Genomic DNA, 27,609 nt, shown 5'->3' with positions numbered 1-27,609 from the left:
GTTTTCCTTTCCTCTTTTGTCTACCCCGGACTTGACTTTTAATGAGCAACTCGGCGGGTATTTCTAGAAAAGCAAAAGACGCTTACATGCTCCCAGTTATTAGTGGAGTCCGAGTTGCTAATTTGCTTTTGATACTTTGCATGTATGATTTTAGTTACTCTATGTTCGTTGTTGTGTGTGTCTGTTTTCCATGTCTGGTCTTTGTCCCTGGATTACATTCTTTTGATTACCGCTATAACCTTGGTTTCCTTGATTACCCGTTTAACATTTCACTGATTTAATCAATTGCTTTTGACAAGTAAATATTTTGGTTCGATTGAACGTAAGAAAGTTAGCCATTGTTCACAGAAAGAATTTTTAATGTTTTATTTATAATTTGTGGGAGGAGTTTTGGTGTGTTATATTCTCTGCACGTTTTATATCTTTAGATAGCTTACCATCATGCTCCTCTCTTGTAACATCGAGCGTTACTTATGTTATTTGTAAAATATTGTACCACCTTTATAACATCATAATAAACGATATATTTAGAACAATGGGTTAAATACTTGAAATAGTGGAATGCCCAGCTCCTATTTATTATTTGGTTGACTTTACCGGACTTATAATTTAATAGTTGAACACCGTGTCCCCAGTTGTTCACCTGGTGGAGAATTCCTAGTTGTTTACATGGTGGATAATTCCTAGTTGTTCACATGGTGGGGAATTCCTAGTTGTTAACATGTTGAAGAATCCCTAGTTATTTACATGGAAAATTTAAAATCTTGAATTCATGGGGTCCAGAAAGTTTTCTTTAATCTACACCACAGAGACCACACGGACAAAATGATTAAACAAACCCTTCTAGTGCGGAATTTTCAGAACACTCCAGAAATGCTTATAATTTATTGGACCTAAGATGCTTTGCAGTCTTCTAAATATGTTTTGCTGAGGCTAACAAATATGGATGTGTTTTCCAAAAATGATTTAACTTTTACGTGATCTTCGAAATTTCGGAAATAACCTGTTTCGGAAAGATTGACAATGCAAATTCCAAATATAATATCAGGAAACATACTGTTGGAGTCTGTGTCATGGTTCCTACTATTTTAAGTACTTTAATACTTCTTAATTTGCATAAACAGAAGAATCCAGAATAATGGATTTCATCTAGCTGTATACCACAATGATGCCTATATAATTTTTAGTGTAAACCTACGAAACATCTTTTGTTCTTGGGCTTATTCGAACTTGAGCAACTGTAATGAAATGATATAAGTAACATTTATTACTATCAGATAATGTTTATTCTGAATTATCGAACAAAAAAATTGTTCCATTTTGTTATGTCTTCAAAGATTATTTTGTAATGTCTTTATATGTTGTATAGTTTTAGTTTGTATTTGATATTGTAATGTATTAAAATAAGCCAATAGTGTGAACGATGGGCGGAGTTTGTTTTGCATACTACACGTGCATTTATGTCTTAGTATGTTTATGTATCTGTAGGTATAGATTAGATATTACCTTGGCGACGAGGATGGTGATTCTCTCTATAAAAACAAATAGAGGATGAGAATTAAATTCCGATAGAACTTTTAGTGCAGATTAAATTCTGATATATACGTGATAATACTAAATTCTGATATATACGTTATAGGATTAAGTTCTGATATATACGTGATAGGATTAAATTCTGATATACACGTGATAAGATCAAATTCTGATATATACGTGATAGGATTAAATTCTGATATATACGTGATAGGATTAAATTCCGATTTCACATAAAAACAATGGTTGGACATTTGGACTTGCATGCAACAGAACCGTTCAAAGTTATTGGTGAAACAAATCTTGCGAAATCCTGGGAACAGTATTTAAAACGGTTCGAGTATTACGTAAAAGCAACCGGAGTGTCTAAAGATGAACAGAAAAGAGCTATGTTACTACATTAGCTGGACATGAAGTACAAGACATTTTCGAAACATTTACCGATCCGGGAACTAAATATGATCACGGCACTGTTACGGCACTGAACAATTATTTTGAACCAAAGAAACATATACAGTTTGAGAGACATATGTTCAGGAATGCTAAGCAACACGACAGAGAAACAATAGATGATTTTATTGTGAGAACTTCAAAACTCTGTATCGCTTGTGACTTTAGGCAAGACCAACGTGAAGATATGATTCGAGACCAAATTGTTGATGGGTGTAAATCAACCGAATTAAGAAGGAAGCTACTAGCAGTGCAAGATCTAACTTTAGGAAAAGTTCAGAGATTTGGCAGAACATTTGAATTAGCTGTAACACACTCCGAGAAGATGGAAAATAGCAACAAACCCGAGTCGTGTATAGAAGATCCAGAAATGAACAAAATAAGACAAAAACCGAAGCAATTCAAACCTCGAGGTGCTCCGAAATCGTATCCGGAAAACAACAGGAAAAGATTGTCAGACGCAACTGCTCAATGTTACAGATGTGGAAATACGGGACATTACGGAAGAGATTGCAGAATATCTCGAAATAGTACATGTCGTAAATGTGGAAAAATCGGACATTTTGCAAAAATTAGCAAGACAAAATCAACAAAAAATGTTCAACCGATAAAGGATGAAGAATTGGAAATATTTACATTGTATAAAAAAAACAATGCTGTCGCTCCGTTTTCTATTGAAGGTAAAGTTGTCGATTTTCTCATTGATTCAGGGGCTTCTATCAACGTAATAGACAGAAAATCATTTGTGAAGTTAAAGGTATCAAAATCTCGAGTTCAGAAATGTGCAGTCAATGTATTTCCGTACGATAGCAAAACACCTTTAGAAATGTTTGGCAATATTAAATTGAGCATGACTATCAAAGATAACAAGCATGCTGTAGAATTTCACATAATTAACGGATATGGAAGGCCGTTAATTGGCTATAAAACTGCTACTGGTTTAGGATTGCTCCACATCGAAATGTTATAAATAGTGTCGACAACCTTTCTAACTCCAACACAGACACGATAATGAGTACATATGAAGACAGATTCGTAGGTCTTGGTAAACTTAAAGACTTCAAATTGAAATTGCACATAGACAAATCAATAAAACCTGTTGTTCAGCCAGTACGAACAATTCCGTTTAAAATGAGAAAACAAGTAGAAATAAAAATAAAAGAACTGGGGAATTCCGACGTAATAGAGAAAGTCAGTGGTCCGACACCATGGGTTTCAGGCTTGGTAGTAGTGCCTAAGAAAAACAATGAAGTCCGTCTGTGCGTAGACATGCGACAGGCAAACGTAGCTGTTCAGAGAGAACGTTTTCCGATTCCAAATATAGAGGATACTCTGCAACAAATGAACGGATCTGCGATATTTTCTCGACTAGATCTAAACCAATCTTTTCATCAGATAGAATTATATCACCACATTTGTATGTCACAAAGGCCTGTACAGATACAAGAGACTAATGTTTGGAATTAATTCCGCACCCGAGTTACACCAACGTGTTATTGAGCAGACAATACAAGACATACCAGGTTGTAAAAATATTGCCGACGATATAATTATCTATGCGGAAAACCAAGAAGAACATGATAAAACACTTCGTACATTGCTTACCCGACTCCTTGAAAAGAATCTAATCTTGAACCGAGGCAAATGCGAGTTCAACAAAACATAATTGAAATTCATGGCACATTTATTATCAAAGGATGGTGTCCAACCTGATTCAAACAAGATCGAAGCAGTGCGTAATTTCGAGATTCCAACGACACCAGCAAGTTAATTTTTGTGCTAAATATATTTCGCAACAATTGCAGAACCGCTTCGCAAGTTGACAAGAAAAAAGGTTGAATGGCACTGGACTGCTGAACAACAAACAGCATTTGAAACACTAAAACAATTACTCACAATTGCCGAAGTCATGGCATCCTACAACCAAAATGCCGAAACAAGTATCATCGTGGATGCGTCTCCTTTTGGTATAGGAGCGATCTTAACACAAAAGCAAACCAATGGTGACTATAGGCCAGTGGCCTACGCAAGTCGAACATTAAACCCCGTCGAAAGAAGGTATTCACAAACAGAGCGTGAGGCTCTAGGAGTTTACTGGGAATCCGTCGTTTCAATATGTATTTGTATGGAATGGATTTTACCGTATTTACTGACCACAAACCTTTAGAACAAATTTTTACCGCAGCACATGAAGCGCCGCCACGCATTCAAAAATGGGTTCTAAACCTACAAAATCACAGGTTCACAGCGAAATGCCGACCAGGATATTTAAATGCAGCTGATATATTGTCACGTTCGCCAATGAAAGGCAGTGTAGGAGATGATAGTAATGAAACAGAACATTACGTTAATTATATTGCAGTCAGTGTATGTCCGAAAGCGATGACTTTGAAAGAAATTGAAAATGCATCCGCACGAGACAAAACAATGAATCAAATTCGAAATTGTATTGCGAAAAACAAGTGGTCTAAACAAGGACAGATGAAACCATTTTATCTTGTCCGCAAAGAACTAACAGTACAGAACTCTATAATCCTCAAAGGGGCAAACATAGTGATCCCAAGTAATCAGCGAAAACACGTTCTTAGTCTTGCTCACGAATCGCATCAGGGAGTAGTTAAAACAAAGCAGTTACTACGTGAAAAAGTTTGGTGGCCACATATTGACTCCGATGTAGAATCAATGATTGCCAGTTAGTATCAAATCCGCCTCGACCGCCAACTGTTACAATGTCAAAGAAAGAATCTGTTGTAGATTAAAAGCTGTCTCATTGTCTCATTGCCTGTTTGATGTCTAAATCTTACAGAATATTGAAATAAGTTCAGAGATGAGGAAATTGTTCATTTGAATATGTCTTAATATGACAACAGGCTGTTGTCTCATGAGATCTCTATGTTCTTAAATTTACGTACATTCATAACATGAAATTATTAAGTGCCTAATTTTCTTTTTGTATTTATTTTTGATGAGTTAGAAAAGCAAAGGAAGAAAATAAAAAAATATTTATATGCAAAAGAAAAAAAAATTATGTTCTAAATCCACTTGTTCAATCGAACATAAATTATTTATATGCAAACTATGCTAATTTTCTGCAATCTACTATCCAAATCCAAGCTACGCTTCTATCACTTTTTAATAAAATAATAACACATTTCTGATTTTGTCAGGCACGGTGACCATGTCGATTTAATATTTTAATTACATATACAAAACATATTAAAAAAAAGAATTACTGCCCAGAACGACATCACTGAAAAATCGGAATCTTTCCACAAAACGTCCAATAAAGAAAAAAATGTTACAGTCCTGCCCATTAAATACACTGGCATTACAGAATATTTAAAATATAAACAAATATTATGATCAATAAAAATAAAATTGACCTCTGATTACATAATTAATTAACAATGTAAATATGTCTACACTATGCAGGTACGTGGTCACCGCCCAACCTCGATAACTGAAAAAACGTGATCATCTCTTTTGTATACTACCCGCGAAACTCAAACCGGTGTATACCATTTCTAGCTGCCATAGTTACTCCACCTGAAGGAAAGCTATGTAAACTCTTTTTCGGAACATTCTTTGCTATGAAGAGCCTCTCTTATCACTTATCGTGTATATGATATGTTTTCATTCTTAGAGCGTAATACAAATCTGCTTGATTTTCTAAGAAATGCTGCTTCAACAACACTGAAATGACTACTCATATCTAATAGATGTTGCAAATATAAGCTAATGTATAACTCATTACAAGGTAGTATCGAAGTTATCTCTGAATAATTTCTTGTCCATTGCATAAATCTTTTAAAATACTCGATGTAATTTGACACTGTAGTTTTAGTTCTCGAATCTAATACTGTAGATGAAAGTTTTTGAAAGAGTATTTTCAACTGTGGATGAGAAATAATATGACTCTGCTTCCAGAAAACGGCTGTGACAAATTTCTGTAGCAAAGATAATTTAAGAAACAATCGGTTTTTGTTGTTGTTTTTTTTTGTTTTTTTTTGTTTTTTTGTTTTTGTTTGTTTGTTTGTTTTTGTTTTTTTTTTTTTTTTGTTTTGTTTTTTTTTTATTTATAATTGTAATCTATTTTAAGTTTACTTTGTAAATTTTCTAATGACTTCAGGTGATCCAGTGACCTTTACGACGCAGTCCAATGACTAAAAGTACTCCAAGACCAGTGAACATAATAAATCTTATTTCCAGTGACCATCATAATACAAGTAACTACCACACGTACAATGAAAGCATGTAATACCAGTAACATTGGTCCAGTGGCAATCATAGACCAAAATACCAACAGTCCACTGACCATTACAACAGCTAAATAAAAAACAACTGTCCAGTGATTATCCCCTAACCTGTAAAATAAATGTTATGTTACATATTTGAAGCATTCAATCTCACTGCTAAAACTGTTTCCTTATAAATCTTCTCTATTATGTCCAGTTACAAATATTCTATTGGTCTCGAAATACTCCAAAACATCTTCAACAAATGGTTTATAAGTTAAACTTTTACAGTAACTAAAATCATACATACAAAGTAACAAAAGCAAATGAGCAACTCGGACTCCACTAAAAACTGGGAGCATGGACCAGGTGCACCGGTATAAATCACATTTTGCATTTTGCTTAGGTGTTCCATGATAACGCTAAGAACGACAACTCTCATATTAATTTCGTTATTGTAACGTCAACCGCTAGCGTGATATATTATATTAGCTAAGCTGAACAAGGAAATGAGAATCATTGGTGTTTATATGTAGTTTAAATTAAAACCCAGAAATCAGAACCACAGGTTAATTAGTATTGTTATTTAGCTTAAACTAGAAAATGTGGAATCACTATCTGTAATATTTTATTTCAAACCAGAAAATGAGAACCACCAATGATGATACCTTGCTTAAAACCACAACAATAATAACCACCAGTGAAGACAAAAACCATGACTCAAGTGTGATGATATTGACAAAAACCATGACTCAAGTGTGATGATATTGACAAAAACCATGACTCAAGTGTGATGATATTTATAAAAACCATGACTCAAGTGTGATGATATTGACAAAAACCATGACTCAAGTGTGATGATATTTATACAAACCATGACTTAAGTGTGATGATATTGACAAAAACCATGACTCAAGGGTCATGATATTTAACAGAAAATATGAGAACTACCAGTAGTCATAAAACCCAAACTCAGTTATGTTGCTATCAAGCATTTAACCAGAAAGTGGGAACTACCAAAATTTTAACATAAAACAAAACTTGGTGTAACGAACTTCATTATATTATTTTCATTTTTTGCATTTACTAATTTATTATTTTTCCCATAGTTTGAAATAGATGATGTAGTTCACAAATATCTTGGCATTTTTTTTTAAGGTAAGTAGTACCCGCTCAATGATTTTCCCGCCAAACAGGTGCGTATAAGCACGGGTGATTTATACAGGTAAAGCGGTTAGGCAGAGCACATTTAGATTTTGAAGTGACTGGACGTGTTGTGTCCAAGTTTGCAATTCACATATTTGGTGAGGTCTCAGAATTGTCAGTTCAGGACATGGAGTTTCACAGGAAAATATGTTGAATCTGCTCAGGTAAGCGTTTTATTTCTGTTTGTGACCGTGTAGATATTTCTGTCGTTGTATGGCGTGTCGGACAGGCCTTTAGTTTAAATTCTCACGTGGCGGGTCAGTTTATCGTTTAAATTCCATTTTTGAGTGAACATTTAATAATTTTGGGTTAATTTATTTGTTTCAGGGGTTTTTCCTTTCCAGTTTTCTGCTCCGTTTTGAAGGAAACAACGTAAATATTGTCAAATGCTATCGTCCTAGTTTTTGACACAGATCTACCTAAATACCGTATGTTAATGTCAGTTTTGTACGGTGAACAACGACCCATATTTCCTTAATTTAGCGGATGGTGTAATATTTATAGTCAGCGATAGTTGGTGTTAATTTAGTTGGGATGTTGCATTAATATATTCTACAGTTCCATTTGTTACACAGTGAAATTTGCTGAAATTAGTTTTCCGTCGGTGTATATGGTGAAATGTTGAAATATTGTGTGGACTTCAGCACAAGAATTGTGTTAATTATTTCTGAAATTTATAGTGGCCGAAAAGTATGTATTGGTCAATTTGAATGATAAATTGGGTTGATTTATATGAGAAATGAAAATTATAGTGTGCCATGAGAATCAGAAATGAATATGTATTGAAATGGTGAAATTTAGTTTGAATTTATATTGAAAGTCTACAGAAATCGTTGCGTCCTAGATCTTGACCATAGATTATGGTGTACCGTAGAAGCTATGGTGAGAGATGATGATTGAATAATCTATTAGATTTTACTACACCAATTTTTAGTTTGTTTACTGTGTGTGAACTGTGACTTTTGTTTGCTTACATACTTCCATTTGCATGCCCATTTACTTATGTTCATTTGCATGCCCATTTACTTATGTTCATTTGCATGTTGTATATATATGTTTAGTTTTGTTTGATTTGTCAGTTTATTTAGTTTTAGTAAAATATTATTTTTTGCTTTTGTCTCTATGAATGCTGGCCAACTGACAATCCGACTATCCTACGTCTTTACAATGGTGGCAGCGGTGGGATTGTCACAGGTCCAACAATTATAGGGTTTATTGATAATTTGATCAGAAGTGTTTTGTTTTTTGTTTGCCAATCAAACTGTGCGAAATATTATTGAGTTTTTGTAGGATTTGTTGGCAAAATGACGTCAGAAAATTGACCGAAGTGGGTTACTGATTTGATTGAGTAGGGTGCGTTTGTATCTACTTGTTTAGAGATGTATAGGGAAATGCAGAATGCAGAAAGGGCAGAGAGAGCAGCTGAGAGAGAAATGAGGAAAGTAGAGATGGAAAAAAGTGTACGACTTAGAGAATTAGAAGTTAGAGAAAAAGAGTTAGCACAGGGAGGTATCAGTAGTAGGATACAAAAATCAGGAAACATCAAATCTAAATTGCCAAAACTTCAAGAAGGTCAAGATCCGGGTGTATTTTGAGATCATTGGAAAAACTTGTTACATTGCATAAAATTCCTCAAAGTGAATGGCCACTTAGACTCGTTCCTCTTTTGTATGGTAAAGCTCTTGAGGCATATTCTAGGTTAAGTGAGGAGGATAGTAAACGGTATGACAAGATATGACAAGTTGCCAGGAGAGTCTTTCAAGGAGTTTGCTGTTCGACTATCCTACGTCTTTACACTTGGGTGTATTGATAATTAACATTAAACAGAAGATGACTTCAGTGATTATCTATGGTCAGCTACAGAAGGAAGATATGGTTTTAATCCATCTTTACAGTTTTAAAATATATTCATTTTTGGTTGGTCTAATCGTATATACTAAGTCTAATTTCATTCATGGCTGCTATTTGTTTAAATACAACATGATATAATAATATCTTATTACAAAAACGTTATACATCGTTGTTTCGCAAAAAGGTTGTACACCTAGAAACAAATATATAGTTCTTGGTAGAAATTCCTCATAATTTGTAAATCATCTTCCAAATATACAGGAAAACTATTCACCACTTTACGACAAACGTGATGACTTTTCATTCAGAATTTTCAACTTTCCTTTCATCTGTGATGTGGCAACATCCCTTTAGCACCTGCGTATAGATTTTTATATCACAACTCATACGTTATGCCAGAGCTTGCTGAGTTGCTCATTTACTTTTGTTACTTTGTATTTGTATTATTTTACTTACTAAAGTTACTTTATGTACTTAGTTTTCCATGTCTGGTCTTTGTCCCTAGATTACATTCTTTTGATTTCCCCTAGAATCGTGTCCTCTTGATTACTCTTAATTATCAAAAGAAATATAACTAACGATGCTAATACTTTACATATTTATCAACTGAAATAATTAAATCAATAGCCAATTTCTTGTTTTCTGTGCAATGGTCATTTAGCATGCTCAGTGTACAAATATCCACAGTTAACACGAAATAGTCTTATAGACACCATATCAGTCGAACTATAGATTTGTAAATAAATTTCAAGTGAGAGGAAACTTGGTAATTACAATGTGATATGAACACATCAGTTTTCATGGTTCATGATGACGACCATAAAACTATAAGACTTCAATCTTGTAGCAACATAACCCGTTCCAGAAACCTAATTGTAAGAAGTCTAGCGCGATATACAAAACGTCTGCGTAGATATGGCAGGCTTTGGTATAACGTATGAGTTGTAATATGAAGACTACATACGCAGGTGCTGAAGGGATGTTGCCACAGATGAAAGGAAAATTGTCAATACGGAAAGAAATGTCATCGCGTTTGTCGTATAGTTTGGTTATTTGTTTTCCTTTAGTATTGATCTCTTAGTGCTTGTCAAGATATGTCAAATATATAATGTTTGTAGTATCCTTTATCTCAAATTCTTTAGGGTAGATGCGATGTATAAAATCATCGAAACTAGGATTGTTTAACGATAATACATTATTTATATAGCAGAAATTGAGATTAAAGGATCTAGCAAAACGATTGTCCTTCCGTTGGATCAGGTCAGCTAGGAAGTCAGCCTCATAAGAATGAAGGAATAGGTCAGCAAGTAGAGGAGCACAATTTGTTCCCATTGAAATGACAAACCGTTTGTTGTAAAACGCGACCACCACACTGGAATAAAAAGTTCTAGCATTTTGAAAACTTTCAGGAAAAATTTGGAGGATTATTTTTTTTCACAATGTATGAGGAATTTCTACCATGTATCTAGTTGTACCGATGTTTCTATAGTAACAACGGTGTATAATATTATTGAGTCGGGATTTTAAGTGATTATGGGAAATAGAAGAAGTATAAAGAATTGAAAAATCATCGATTTTAATGCTATTGTATTCTGATAATAATCTTGAATTAAGGGTTTTCAGAAGATATTTCGATTTTTTCAGAATCCACATTCGAATTAATATCACTACGGGAGACAGAACTCTTGAGATGGAACTTGAGGCCCTCTTTGACATCTACATGGACGGTAGATTACAGTCATCGTTATTATTTTTTTTTTTTTTTTTTTTTTTTTTTTTTTTGTTGGAAGGGAGACCAACAGCGGTTAGCACTGATTCATAGTTTTCTACTATTTCTTCTTTGATGAGTGTGGTAGCAGTATAGGTCTTATTACTGCTATTATTTCCTATGTCTACATATGCAGACAAGAGATAAGACTTATTTGAACATCAAAATTTACCTACATAGATTATTATTGTTTTAAACTCCTTTCAGCATGTCTTTTTTTAAAGAGATAATTTAAGGGAATTACCATTTGGTTTCTATTGGGGAAGAAAGGGGGGGCTACGATCAACTTTGAAATAAAAAGGTCGGATTTGAAATTTTTATGAATAAAAAAAAAGCAATGTCGACAGTCCAAGAGGTAAGAATACAGGATCTTTATTTCTCCGAAATAAATAGGCAGGATAGAACCACAGCCACCAAAAATAAAACAACTTACATTGTCGGCTCTTAGCATGCTCCACATATGCTAAACGACTATTCCACAGTTATCACAAAAGAGTCTATAAAACGTAAACAAGCTATTTTCAGTCCAAACATCTTGATCGCCTTTTTTAGTGTACAGTGTACTTGTTGTAGACGAATTTACTTCATACTTAGACTGGGTCAATGGTACTGTACATCTCTGTATAAGACAACGAAAACACCACAATAATTCGGAACAAAAGTCGATGAGATAAGTGCACTTGCAAAGCACGAATAAAATATACAGTTTAAGAGAATATCCACCAAATAGTGAAGATATAGTTGAGGAACTATCAAAGGACTGTTTTAACTTGGTATTGAGAAGGGGAAATGGGGCGTGTTGTAAGCTTAGTATATAATGTTGATATACTCTATAAGAGAAATAACTCTATTTTTTTCCGTCAAAAGAAACGATGCACTGTTAGTTAAATATTCTATTTATTAATAATCTGAACGTGGAACACATGGTCAACCTCCATTGGATTTTTACCATATTAACAAGTCATCACGTCATTTTCTCTGAAAAAATAAGAGATATTAGCAAGCACCGCGAAGCGGAGTGAGATCTACGGTTATTACGTGTATTTTCTAAATTTCCCGTAAGGTTCCCCAATATACAAACGAAAAAAAGCCATGTCCCGGAAGTAACAAAAAGTGACTGTCCTTACGGAGAAAATTCATTATTTCCTTCAATCAAATAAATATAAAAAATATAGGTTACTTTTCAGTAAAAATAAATTAATCATTTCTGATAGTTTTGAGGTCTTTAACTTTTTTTTACTTATTTAAAGAAGTGAATCTGATGTTGTAAAAAAAACTTCGGGAAACACGTGGATGTTATTATTTTAACGAATCTAGCACAGACAGTACACGTGTGGTAAAGCTCTCTGTGCTCGTTGATTTGGCAATGCCTACTCCATATTAAGTAGCGTAAATTGGTGTAGACATGATATACGATTTATCTGTACAACAAAATTTACCTACATAGAATATTATGGTTGAATACTCCTTTCACCATGTTTTTTATGCAATCGTAGTTTCTTGTTTGTTGAAAGGGGCTACCATTTGATTGACAGTCAATGAGTTAAAAAGACAGGACCTTTATTTGCTCGAAATTAAAAAGCAGGATAGCATATCTGACACCCCCTTTCAAAATCAAACGGTTACTCCTTAATCTGTATAATCATGAATACGAGTGTCAAAATCAGGAAACGTGAAACTTGTTTGATTTTGTCTTCGGTCGACAATATATAAGCGCTTACATTTAGTTACATGAACAAAAATGTATGTTGTGAGTTACTGGTTACTGAACTTGTTGATTGCCTTGTTATTTTTGTAACAGAATTAATGCATTTGTAATTTTTATTTTTTAGGGGCTGGTTATTAGGTATCTTCCTATAAATTTTAGTATTCATGAATATACAAGAAATTATCAAGCACTACAATGAAACATGACTAAACAGGTCCTCAAATTTCTGAAAACCTGAATAAATCAGACATTTTTCTTAAGTTCCCTTTATATCAGTTTGATCCTTCAGTTGGATAATTCTAGCATTATATTTGTCTAAACCAAGTTCTGAAGACCAAAATTGGTAACCTTTCAGTTTAGCTACTTTTTCACTTTTAAAATACGAAAATTTACCCGTTTCATCAAAATTGATAATCATTCTTTAATAACTTATTCATGTACAAAATGTATCTAAAACCTACCTTGGTTCCTCTTTCACACGTTACTCTACACTGTCTTATTGTATTAAAATTATTGGCGTTTCCATCACAGCCCCCGTAATAAAAAAGTTTACATTGTCCGATATTAGGGTCGAAGTAAAACCGGGGAAGACTTGCTCGGCAAGGCCCGACCTTCATTGGGAGGTTGCACACATCTAAAGAAGAATTGATTGACAAGTAGCTTTATATACAATTGATAAATACTTTTTGTACATTGTTTTGTTCCAAAAATTCAGGTACATATACAATACCCTTTTATTGTTTATCCTGCCATGAAAAAGCGATACATTTTTTCTTAGATAGATGGCTAGAATTTTTGGTTTAATTATAATCCTTGTAGTGTCCCATCAATCGATTTTGAATTGTTTTCCACCGATAGCAGAGGAAAACCCTGGCATTATATACAATATAAGTTAATTTATTAATTTAAGGTGTTGCTTTTAACGTACAATCAAAAATACAATCTCTTGCGCTAAGGGTAATATACTGGCGTAGTGATACATGAATCAGGAAGCGGTTATAGGTTTGCGGAGGAAATTGGCAAAAAGTACATAAACACAAATATTGCACAGCTGTTATATGTATATCATTACAACAATAAATTGAATTGCTTAAATGGATATTATTTATCAGTAATTATAAATATGAACTATAACCACAATCCAAACATTTCAATTTCAAAATAAATATATCGAGATTATAAGTATCTTCCATTCTCTGAAGATTCGATCTGTAACTTTCTACTTTCTTAAGATTCAGTTGAGGGATACTTTCATCGTTGTGTATTATTGAGATTTGAAACTGCCCCTGACCAGGTCCTCCACAATTATATATATATGGCAGTGTTGCTATAGATATCACAGCGGTACGAGTTTGATTTCGGCGGAGGGAACGACAAGAATTTGCTTCTCAAATTTGACAGTTCTAACATCGTTGGGAATTTTTCATTCCCTTTTATGCTTACGTTATCTTCCCTGCATCAATTTGATCCTCTATCATACATAACAACACCTAGATGACCTGTCCCGTACTACCATACCTCATGTACTAAGTTACAAATCTAGATTTATCCTACGAGAATGTATAACCCGGCCAGCGAAAGCTATATTTATATATAGCCTAGCTGGCCGAGTGGTCTAGTGCGCTTAACTTTGTGCAGGCGGTGTTGCAATAGCTGTAACAGCGGTTCGAGTACGGCGGAGGGAACGACAAAAAATTGTTCTTAAGTTTGACAGTTCTAACATAATTAGGACTTTTTCAGGCTGTTCTAAGCTTACGTTACGTTACCTGTATCAATTTGATCCGATGTATGTGTGTATAATTATATACATATTTCATATGGTGTAAAATTTTTTTTTCAATGGTTATTGAAACGATATCCAATATACCTGAAACTTTGTTTCCATTTTTAAGTATGTTGACGCTATATTACTTGTTGTATATACATACTGTTAAATATAGATCTAGATATTAGTCAGTCCGATTTGAATTTATATTTTGTCTATTTTATTTAGTTTGTCTATCCCAGACGTGACTTTTTATGAGCAACTCGGTTGGTGTTTCTAGAAAAGCAGTGCACCTGGTCCATGCTCCCAGTTTTTAGTGGAGTCCGAGTTGCTCATTTGCTTTCGTTACTTTGTATGTATGATTTTAGTTACTTTATGTTCTTTGTTGTGTATGTATGTTTTCCATGTCGGGTCTTTGTCCCTGGTTTGCACTTGGTTCCCTTGATTACTCTTTAATTATTTGATAAAATAAATCATATATTTGATACATGTACATTATATAAGGATAAGTGTATAGATTATGTCGCTCGTCACGAGGACGAGTACTGTTACAAACTAGACATATGAGGCAAAAGACTGAAATAAGAAACACGATGTGTCACTCATTGCCTGATCTTTACACAGAATGGTTCTGAAATATCGACGATTTGATTCAGACATGCCCAAACATGTTTAATATGAATCATCATATTTCAAACAAAGGCATAAAGATATCTTAAGGCTTTGCCAATCTGGGAGTCTTTAAAATTATAACGTGGTCATTTACAAATTATATAACTAAAGTGTAACTGCATCGTACACAATAACATGATACAACATCATGTTTATTAATAAGCTTGTTAACACCTTTTACCTTAAGTGTCAGTCTCTGTAAGAATCAGGAAGTGGGCGAAAGATGGTATGAAAAATCCTATCATTTTGAAAGTTTAATTTGACTATTTGCGCTTACAGAATCAAGGAAAATGATGAGATTTTCCATATCCTTATAGTATTGAAATCCACTTGAAATGAACATTTCAAGAGCAGATAACTCTGTAAAACTCTTTTTTTTTTTTTTTACATTCTATTGACAAACTGAGCAAGTGGTGAAGAAACAAAAATAATCTTGTAAACTATAAAAAGAATCCTTATTGTCAGATCGTTAGGTTTTTGACATGCATGTTTCTGATTTTTCCCATTTTGCCTGGTTCTTACAAACATTTCCACTTAAGTAAATGTATAAATACTTTTTTGAAATAGACATCGACTCCAACAGGAAGGCTTTTACCCACAGAAATCTTCTAATTGGAACTTTTATAGTATAATAATAATTTTTTTATAATAATATAATAATAATATTGTCAATCGTTACATTAAACAGTATCTATCTATAAAGGCTATAACTATATAACTTTAAAGTAAATATGAACATTACGTATCACCCAGTGCATTGTGTCGGCACAACTTCACACAAACGTCACTCACCATAGTTATATGCGGCTGAAAGTATAAAAAAGTGTCAAAAACATTGAAATAAGAATTGATCATCAATTTTACAGACACTAAAAGGTGAAACATTCTATGTCAGACATCCCTTTAAAGTGAGTCATAAGGTCATTTGTTTTATTCGCTAGTTGCTTCAACATATAAAACATCATATAACTAATTACTATGATGCAAATGTAATATATGTGTAACAGTTTCAACAAACGAATCATGAACCCAAAAACCCTGAACATATCTACTGTTTGACAGTTGTAATCTTCCCAATTAATAATTATAACATCGCCAAATTCCTTTTACATTATTTTTAAAATCTTTTTAAGCCTCCCTCAATCTTCTCGTTATTATATCTTAAGATAATGAATAAATCAATACCACATTATTTAAAAGGTTTGAAAACTTCCTAAAAATGCCAGAACTGGGAAATTTGAAAGCCATTTTGGTTGTACTTCCGTCTTGATTCGAATTACCAAGTTCTAACATCGTTGGGAAGTGTTCATACCCAAATGTGTTAATGATAGAAAAAAACATGAGCTGGTTGGCTATTCAGGTGGAAAGAGTGGTTCACGATCCGAGATATATTTATATTTGATATTCATTTTATGTGACAATCATCATTAATTCAATAACAACATCACCTAGATAAACTGTCATGCATGCACTACCATACATTGTGGGCTAAGTTACAACCATAGATTAAAGGTGTTGGAGGTATTTTGTATAGTTTAGCTGTCACGTGGTCTAGTGACATTTGTGAAGGAGGCATGTCCATAAATCTCACAGGGGCAATAGAAAAAATCGACCAAAGGTTTGATAGTTCGTAAGTTTTCAGACCCTTACACTACTAGACAAAATAATTACTGACATAACCATCGACAGTCGTATTTTTACTATTAAAATCACAAAATTTGACAATCAACTCATTATCTGTCTTTGAGAAATGTATTTTGTCTACCACAACGGTACAAAGTGAAATATAGACATTTGGCCATGCCAACATTTGAGTTTGTCAACAATTCGTGTTGAGATAGAAAAAATGTGTCCACTTCAACGCAAAAAAACACTTTGTAGTACACATATTTTGTCCTACTCAACACTAGATTTCCTTTGATGTTTTAAGACAACGTACTGTTTTGTATTCAGTTAGAGAAATTGTGTTTTGATGGACAAACTATGACTTAATAAAACAAAATGAGCCTTTCATCAGTTATATTTTGACTGTGTATGGTCAATAGAGTCATTATTTTAACTAGCATTGTTACGTGTGTGTGTGTGTGTGTGTGTGTGTGTGTGTGTGTGTGTGTGTGTTACTTTCCTGCAAAGATATGAATATTGGACCATTCATTTTTTCATTAAGTGGAAAAAAATCGACAGCTTCATAATATCAGTTCGTATTCAACAAACGACATCAATGCCTAGATTAAAGCGCCGTTAAATAATACAAAAAATAAAGTTATATCATCTTACCTGTTTCAACTATGAATAAGACACAAAATAGAAAAGCAAACCTTATGTCCATCTTGCTTAATCGTATAAATGACTTGTAGCCGTCTTGCTTTTATATACGTGTACATGTTGAAGGGCAAAATGCCAACACCTGTCGCTGGATATAAAATCTTTTGTCTGAAAACATTTATTCAAAGTGGTTTATTAAAATGTATAGATTTTGCATGTTATTTCGACAAAAATTAGCATTCGAATGAAGACGAAAAAAGCATCACATATAAATGTAGGTATATTGCCAATAATATTACAACATATAGAAAGATATCGAATATGAGGAAAAATCGAAAATGCATTTTCAGTAATTTAATCGTTCGCTATATTGTCATTTTTCGAGTATAATGGCATAAAAAATTATTGATGATATTTGAAGCTACATAAAGATCTTACAAAATTGTATAAAAACCAGTATATCGTAATCTGGAAGTTGTTTTGTACCAATAATCTTCATTACGCCTGTTGCATCATAAAAATATTTTAAAAAAAAAATCGATTACGCTTACATTGCAAAATAACACATGTAGACCCATCAAAACCAAGGAGGGTGTTGTGTTAACTTCCTTTATAATTCAATATAAAACTTACTACAAAAATATGTCAACTGTTAAATTTGTAATTGGGTTACACAAGCGTTAATCGTACATTCTTGAAATTAATTTTACAAATGGGTTGTACACATACAACCTTAGGAAAAACAAATCTAATGTAGACTTCACTGAAAAAATTGGAATTGCCCTTCACCCTAATCAGTTAAAGGGGACATAAAGGTATATGAATAAATGCTACATCAGAGACCACAGCGTTAAAAATTTCAAATCAAACGTGCGTCCTCTGCATTGCATTATTTATCAAGCCCTTAAAGGAGGATACTCCCCTTATACTGATCCGCTACAAATGAATGTAGTATTATCTTCATGTTGAAATTCTAAAAGCTTTAAATATAAACTAGAATGCATCTTATAATGATTATCTATGCGTTGATACAAAATGTATATATATGTATATTATATTTGTGATTTGAACATTTGGGGCAAAAATCCTACAAAATGATAACAATGATTTGTAAGTGGGATTCATAAACTTGAATATATATTCAAAGTTTCTATCGACCACAATTGAAGGTACACCAAGGGGGGATACTTAACTAACAAATACGGAATAATCCCTTGAAATATTCATGGTCATGTGAAATTATCCGAAGGAACGAAAAATCTTACCCAAAAGTCCAAAACGGTCAACAGATTGGTAACTAATTCATTTATCATTGACATTACTTCTCTATGACCCAAAGGCGTTGAGGTATATCTTATAAAGAACAGTTACAGCTAATCGATGTTGTACAAAAAAAACAGGTTTCCAGATTTCGAAAAAGAAATTATAATGTTTCAGAAGATCCAAAGCATTCCTATTGATGTATATATTGATGTTGAGGAAATAGGAACAAAGATTTAAGGAGGTTGACCTAGGGTAAGGGACATCACTCATGAAATTCGTGATATGTTCGTATCACATTCAGTTTCACTAAAGTCTTTTAAGTTTTCATTTGAAACGGAATGAAATCAGTAAAAGTTACTTTGATGCTTACATGAGATTGAAGTAAAATGCTGAATACAAACGTTCCAGTGATTTGTAAGAGTTGTGCCCCTTACCCTAGGTCTACCTCCTATATATTACCAACAAGTAAATATAATTCATGGCAGTTTGTTAGTTACGATTAATTAACCATCATTAAAAGAATTAAAAAAGTTAGAGTAAAAATGACTTTAATAGACACTATAAAAATAAAATAAAAAATAAAAAAACGACGTTCAACTCAAATTTATTCATGGGTTTTCTCGATCTATTTGTTATAAAAAAAATATAGATTCTCCTTCAATCTCGAGGGAAATACAGGATTTCTCCACTCGAGATAGTTAAAATCTAAAATTTAACTATCGAGCTATCGAGAGTGGGAAAATCCTTTAATCCCCGACATACATGAGGGAGAATCTGTTTCTCCCATGAATAAACCATAAAAACAAATTAAACACACACACTTAATTCTCCCAACATCAACTACGTCATCAAGGACCTCCCCTCTAGTCATCAAGTCATTGCGTCATCGATATCACCACCATTATGATTAGTTGATACACTACCAACTAATCTTTTAAAATATATGAATAAAATTCGTAAATCAACAAGTATTTAATTGATCAACAATATGAATAACAACTGTAAACATGGTAAGCGTGGTGAGCGTCGGAGACATTTTAATATCCCGGCACGTGGCGGGAAATTACAAACTTTTAATCACTCGCTCGTGTGGGGTGAATGAAGCCTAAGAATGGGAGAAAAAATATATACATTTAATATATATTAATGTAGACCTGTCATACATTTGCATTACAGATTTTCGATTGACCCTTCACAAGTATCCAACAACATATAAAGTTAATGTAAAATCATAGTACTCATGTGCTGAATCAATTTATATCAATAGTTTGAATGTTTACACCTATAATAATCGTTAAATTGTAAAAATAGGGATAAGCTAAAAGGAAAGAACGGGACATATATAAACACAAGCTTATTGTTGTAAATTGTAAGTATTGTTCATCTGCACCATGATAACTGATTTGTTCAACGTGTAATAGTTTTCCTCTCCTCTTTCGTCCACCCGGATTTGACTTTTCATGAGTAACTCGGCGGCGGGTGTTTCTAGAAAAGTAGAGGATGCTTACCCTACCGGTGCACCTGGTCCATGCTTCCAGTTTTCAGTGGAGTCCAAGATGCTTATTTACTTTTGTTACTTTGTATGTATTATTTAAGTACTTTATGTACTTTGTTGTGTTTGTCTGTTTTTTATTTTCTGGTCTTTGTCCCGCTTTTGATTTCCGATAGAATCTTGGTTCCCTAGATTATTCTTCCTTTATATTATTAAAAAAACATTTAGATACTTACCGAAGTCAAAAGAGTTCCTGGAAAAATGTTTACTGTTCTTCCAACCTGGGGCCGGTAACAAGAATTTCATTGATATTAAAATTTCAGTTGATTAAAACTAAATGATTAATTCATCGTAAATCAGAAATGATTATGTTAATAGTATGTTCTTAATCAGCATGCGAGTAACATTTGGATATACTTGACAAAAACTATTTCCCTAAAAAGAATGGACACAAAATTGCTTTTGCAAGGTTACATATGCATCCTCTACGCTATTAATTTATCGATCGAAAAATTAACGGATCTTTCCCTGTTTTTATTTTTTTTTTAATTTAAGGTAAAAACACGAGGAATACAAAAAGTGTGTTCTTCCAAGACAAGGACTTAATTTAGCACTTATAAAATTTGACTGTGTCTTGGGACATGATTTGAAATGTACCATGATAGAGATAGCGAGAGGAATAAATGTACAATTGAAAATTGTTTTATCAATGTATTTTATTTAAGTGTACGTATTTGCAAGAATCTGACTAAATGGGAAAAATCTGAAACATTCATGTCAACAGCCCACCGATCTGACAATATAATTTCATTCAAAGATGTTTTCTCTCTTTGAAAAGACAATTATTTTATCTCTGCATCACTGGATTTGATCAGAAATTTTTCAAAAGAATGTTAGAAAAATTAAGTTTTTGATAGATTTGCCTGCCCTTGTAATGTGCAGTTACAATGCATCTCACTGAAATTATACACGGGTGTAAATGTGTGTCGACAATCACCAAACAATCTATCCATCTTTCAAATGTATATTTCTTTGCTTAATACCAGTTTAAATTGTAGAAATATTAATATTACCGTCATTAATCTTGTAAAAAAACAGCTTGTATTTAGGGTTTGCGACCATTTTACTATACTACTACTACCTTGATATCAGCTATAATCACTTTTTTTTTAAAATGCACAAATTACGAGGCCAAAAGGGGGTCCTTGTTGAACTTTCTTCCTTGACAGTGGTTCTTTTAAAAAGTGCCGTAACAAGAAGTCAATGATCGTTGGACTTACTTAAATTTTGCATTATGTTGGCAACGTCAAGTAACTATGCGTAGGTCGTAATAACATGAGGGTTTTACCCGGTATTTTCAGTACCTGTATGGTTCAACCAAAGCTAGATCTCTTCGGTAAAATTAAAAAGCGACTCAATGCTCTAAAATTCGTAACAATATCAATATTATGCCCAAGAGAAAACGTTACTTACATTTCGCCTATTTTGACACTTTGAGTGTGAAATAGGCATTATTGGAATAATGGCATGGTTCAATAACGTAGATGTGGATTTTTTTTAAATCTTCTGTAATCTCTTCACTCCTCGGCTATGCCTCGTCGAGTATTTTGGTATAAAGATCTTTATATCTACGGATACGGATAAGAACATTAATAATGTAGTCTGACATAACCTACGAAAATGAATGTTTAAGTACAATTATTTATTTTTTCAATGTTCCATTTCGACTAAGCATGCACGGTCGTAAGTGCAGTCTTCAAAGCTGTTCAAGCACTCAGTCAAAACCTGCCTTTGCTTCTCGATCTTTACTACATCTACACAAGTCACGTTTCTTTTGCAGCAAGTATATTTTATAGATTTGTGATATGCTTATATCATTTGCGTTTTTTATTACATGTTTACCGTCAGACTTTGTAATAGTGTACGATTTGAGAACTGAACACTGATTATTATCATGTTTGTCACATCAACTATATATTTCCTTATTTAGGTGCAATTCTATTCAATTCATTTATCCTATTTTACTTGTTTAGCAACTTTAAAGGTTAAAACATTGTTTTTCGAGAAAAAAACATTTCTAACAGCGAAACCGTTTTATATCATATTTAATCAAGGCTACATACCACAAATGTCACTTTTCACCAAGTTCAATGTGTTATGTTCCCCATTAACTTAAACCTAAAGAAGACTCAAATCACAATAATGTTGTATGTTTACATGAAAAGCCCTGAAAATATCATAGGGTGTTAACTTATTTACAGTATGATACAATGAGTTTAAACCTAACACGCAAATTCCTCTATGTTTCACAAAGGTGGTCTTCATACAGAACTCACGAAATTATGTAGGTATATAAGTTACAGTGACAATTCCATGCACAAATAAAGCATGTAAAGAGAACTTGATTATCTACTGAAAGAAGGACCACTTGTATAGATTTGATCAATAACATTTGGTATTTTGTATGTATGACTTTAGTTGTTTTATGTTCTTTGTTGTGTATGTCTGTTTTTCATGTCTGGTCTTTGTCCTGGATTACATTCTTTTGATTTCCGCAAGAATTTTCGTTCCATTCATTACTCTTAGAAAAGTAAAATTGGGGAACACATCCCAGTTGCTCTGTGGGCAGAGCGCCTAGCCCCCGGCTAGGTTTCTGAGCACTATTTAGTCGCCTTTTACGACAAGCTTAGCGCTGCTGCAGGCCTATTCTTTTGACACCCGGACCTGCACGGGACAAAAAAAAATGTCATATTCTTGCAAAATGTATGAGTGTGAGCACTTTTGATTTCCATGAGATTCTAAAATTATTTAGTAAAATGCTACTTTTTTCTAGTATAACTGTTATGTATTGGGTTAATAATGGGTCAGTAAATAGTAAATGGTAATCAGCCAGATGATGATTAAGATTAATGTTAACAGTTGTATGCACAGACTTTCTCACGACCATCTGTTGATTGATCCAAGCATCACAAGATAAAGATCCATAGTTTTATTTTGATAACATTTTATAGTTTTCTTTTCCTCTTTTGTCTACCCCGGACTTGACTTTTTATGAGCAACTCGGCGGGTATTTCTAGAAAAGCAAAAGACGCTTACATGCTCCCAGTTTTTAGTGGAGTCCGAGTTGCTAATTTGCTTTTGATACTTTGCATGTATGATTTTAGTTACTCTATGTTCGTTGTTTTGTGTGTCTGTTTTCCATGTCTGGTCTTTGTCCCTGGATTACATTCTTTTGATTACCGCTATAACCTTGGTTCCCTTGATTACTCTATGACACTATCCCCCGTTTAACATTACACTGATTTAATCAATTGCTTTTGACAAGTAAATATTTTGGTTCGATTGAACGTAAGAAAGTTAGCCATTGTTCAGAGATAGAATTTTTAATGTTTTATTTATAATTTGTGGGAGGAGTTTTGGTGTGTTATATTCTCTGCACGTTTTATATCTTTAGATAGCTTACCATCATGCTCCGCTCTTGTAACATCGAGCGTTACTTATGTTATTTGTAAAATATTGTACCACCTTTATAACATCATAATAAACGATATATTTAGAACAATGGATTAAATACTTGAAATAGTGGAATGCCCAGCTCCTATTTATTATTTGGTTGACTTTACCGGACTTATAATTTAATAGTTGAACACCGTGTCCCCAGTTGTTCACCTGGTGGAGAATTCCTAGTTGTTTACATGGTGAATAATTCCTAGTTGTTCACATGGTGGGGAATTCCTAGTTGTTAACATGTTGAAGAATCCCTAGTTATTTACATGGAAAATTTAAAATCATGAATTCATGGGGTCCAGAAAGTTTTCTTTAATCTACACCACAGAGACCACACGGACAAAATGATTAAACAAACCCTTCTAGTGCGGAATTTTCAGAACACTCCAGAAATGCTTATAATTTATTGGACCTAAGATGCTTTGCAGTCTTCTAAATATGTTTTGTTGAGGCTAGCAAATATGGATGTGTTTTCCAAAAATGATTTAACTTTTACGTGATCTTCGAAATTTCGGAAATAACCTGTTTCGGAAAGATTGACAATGCAAATTCCAAATATAATATCAGGAAACATACTGTTGGAGTCTGTGTCATGGTTCCTACTATTTTAAGTACTTTAATACTTCTTAATTTGCATAAACAGAAGAATCCCGAATAATGGATTTCATCTAGCTGTATACCACAATGATGCCTATATAATTTTTAGTGTAAACCTACGAAACATCTTTTGTTCTTGGGCTTATTCGAACTTGAGCAACTGTAATGAAATGATATAAGTAACATTTATTACTATCAGATAATGTTTATTCTGAATTATCGAACAAAAAAATTGTTCCATTTTGTTATGTCTTCAAAGATTATTTTGTAATGTCTTTATATGTTGTATAGTTTTAGTTTGTATTTGATATTGTAATGTATTAAAATAAGCCAATAGTGTGAAAGATGGGCGGAGTTTGTTTTGCATGCTACACGTGCATTTATGTCTTAGTATGTTTATGTATCTGTAGGTATAGATTAGATATTACCTTGGCGACGAGGATGGTGATTCTCTCTATAAAAACAAATAGAGGATGAGAATTAAATTCCGATAGAACTTTTAGTGAAGATTAAATTCTGATATATACGTGATAATACTAAATTCTGATATATAGGTTATAGGATTAAATTCTGATATATACGTTGTAGGATTTAGTTTTGATATATACGTGATAAGATTAAATTCTGATATATACGTGATAGGATTAAATTCTGATATATACGTGATAAGATTAAATTCTGATATATACGTGATAAGATTCAATTCTGATATATACGTGATAGGATTAAATTCTGATATACACGTGATAGGATTAAATTCTGATATACACGTGATGAGATTAAATTCTGATATATACGTGATAGGATTAAATTCTGATATATACGTGATAGGATTAAATTCCGATTTTACATAAAACAATGGCTGGACATTTGGACTTGCATGCACCAGAACCGTTCAAAGTTATTGGTGAAACAAATCTTGCGAAATCCTGGGAACAGTGTTTAAAACGGTTCGAGTATTATGTAAAAGCAACCGGGGTATCTAAAGATAAACAGAAAAGAGCTATCTTACAACTTATAGCCTACCTAAAGACATTTTCGAAACATATACCGATCCGGGAACTAAATATGATCAAGTTGTTACGGCACTGAACAATTATTTTGAACCAAAGAAACATATACAGTTTGAGAGACATATGTTCAGGAAAGCTAAGCAACACGACAGAGAAACAATAGATGATTTTATTGTGAGAATTTCAAAACTCTGTATCGCTTGTGACTTTGGGCAAGACCAACGTGAAGATATGATTCGAGACCAAATTGTTGATGGGTGTAAATCAACCGAATCAAGAAGGAAGCTACTAGCAGTGCAAGATCTAACTTTAGAAAAAGTTCAGAGACTTGGCAGAACATTTGAATTAGGTGTAACACACTCCGAGAAGATGGAAAATAGCAACAAACCCAAGCCGTGTATAGAAGATCCAGAAATGAACAAAATAAGACAAAAACCGAAGCAATTCAAACCTCGAGGTGCTCCGAAATCGTATCCGGAAAACAACAGGAAAAGATTGTCAGGCGCAACTGCTCAATGTTACAGATGTGGAAATACGGGACATTACGGAAGAGATTGCAGAATATCTCGAAATATTACATGTCGTAAATGTGGAAAAATCGGACATTTTGCAAAAATTAGCAAGACAAAACCAATAAAAAATGTTCACCCGATAAAGGATGAAGAATTGGAAATATTTACATTGTATAAAAAAAAAACAATGCTGTCGCTCCGTTTTCTATTGAAGGTAAAGTTGTCGATTTTCTCATTGATTCAGGGGCTTCTATCAACGTAATAGACAGAAAACATTTGTGAAGTTAAAGGTATCAAAATCTCGAGTTCAGAAATGTGCAGTCAATGTATTTCCGTACGATAGCAAAACACCTTTAGAAATGTTTGGCAATATTAAATTGAGCATGACTATCAAAGATAACAAGCATGCTGTAGAATTTCACATAATTAACGGATATGGAAGACCGTTAATTGGCTATAAAACTGCTACTGGTGTAGAATTGCTCCACATCGAAATGTTATAAATAGTGTCGACAACCTTTCTAACTCCAACACAGACACGATAATGAGTTCATATGAAGACAGATTCGTAGGTCTTGGTAAACTTAAAGACTTCAAATTGAAATTGCACATAGACAAATCAATAAAACCTGTTGTTCAGCCAGTACGAGCAATTCCGTTTAAAATGAGAAAACAAGTAGAAATAAAAATAAAAGAACTGGGGAATTCCGACGTAATAGAGAAAGTCAGTGGTCCGACACCATGGTTTTCAGGCTTGGTAGTAGTGCCTTAGAAAAACAATGAAGTCCGTCTGTGCGTAGACATGCGACAGGCAAACGTAGCTGTTCAGAGAGAACGTTTTCCGATTCCAAATATAGAGGATACTCTGCAACAAATGAACGGATCTGCGATATTTTCTCGACTAGATCTAAACCAATCTTTTCATCAGATAGAATTATATCACCACATTCGTATGTCACAAAGGCCTGTACAGATACAAGAGACTAATGTTTGGAATTAATTCCGCACCCGAGTTACACCAACGTGTTATTGAGCAGACAATACAAGACATACCAGGTTGTAAAAATATTGCCGACGATATAATTATCTATGCGGAAAACCAAGAAGAACATGATAAAACACTTCGTACATTGCTTACCCGACTCCTTGAAAAGAATCTAATCTTGAACCGAGGCAAATGCGAGTTCAACAAAACATAATTGAAATTCATGGGACATTTATTATCAAAGGATGGTGTCCAACCTGATTCAAACAAGATCGAAGCAGTGCGTAATTTCGAGATTCCAACGACACCAGCAAGTTAATTTTTGTGCTAAATATATTTCGCAACAATTGCAGAACCGCTTCGCAAGTTGACAAGAAAAGAGGTTGAATGGCACTGGACTGCTGAACAACAAACAGCATTTGAAACACTAAAACAATTACTCACAAGTGCCGAAGTCATGGCATCCTACAACCAAAATGCCGAAACAAGTATCATCGTGGATGCGTCTCCTTTTGGTATAGGAGCGATCTTAACACAAAAGCAAACCAATGGTGACTATAGGCCAGTGGCCTACGCAAGTCGAACATTAAGCCCGGTCGAAAGAAGGTATTCACAAACAGAGCGTGAGGCTCTAGGAGTTTACTGGGAATCCGTCGTTTCAATGTGTATTTGTATGGAATGGATTTTACCGTATTTACTGACCACAAACCTTTAGAACGAATTTTTACCGCAGCACATGAAGCGCCGCCACGCATTCAAAAATGGGTTCTAAACCTACAAAATCACA

At 33.6% G+C, this 27,609-nt stretch overlaps 1 protein-coding gene across 1 annotated transcript; it reads right to left on the bottom strand.

Annotated features, from left to right (window-relative positions):
• Positions 1–11,923: 11,923 nt before the first annotated feature.
• Positions 11,924–17,584, bottom strand: LOC148602082 (PI-stichotoxin-Hmg3b-like). The gene is made up of 4 exons (XM_088555175.1): positions 17,466–17,584; positions 15,981–15,995; positions 13,213–13,385; positions 11,924–12,021 (listed from the first exon to the last, which is right to left on the bottom strand). The coding sequence occupies exons 1-4, from the start codon at positions 17,515–17,517 to the stop codon at positions 12,013–12,015; spliced, it is 249 nt and encodes an 82-aa protein (XP_088411301.1). The 5' UTR covers positions 17,518–17,584; the 3' UTR covers positions 11,924–12,012.
• Positions 17,585–27,609: the final 10,025 nt, after the last annotated feature.

Source organism: Perna viridis, chromosome 12 (genome assembly GCF_037379345.1).
Source record: "Perna viridis isolate PV_CMFRI_1.1 ecotype Kerala chromosome 12, ASM3737934v1, whole genome shotgun sequence".
Lineage (NCBI taxonomy): Eukaryota > Metazoa > Mollusca > Bivalvia > Mytilida > Mytilidae > Perna > Perna viridis.
The sequence above is the reverse complement of the archived record's forward strand: the minus strand, read 5'-3'. Positions and strand labels throughout refer to the sequence as shown.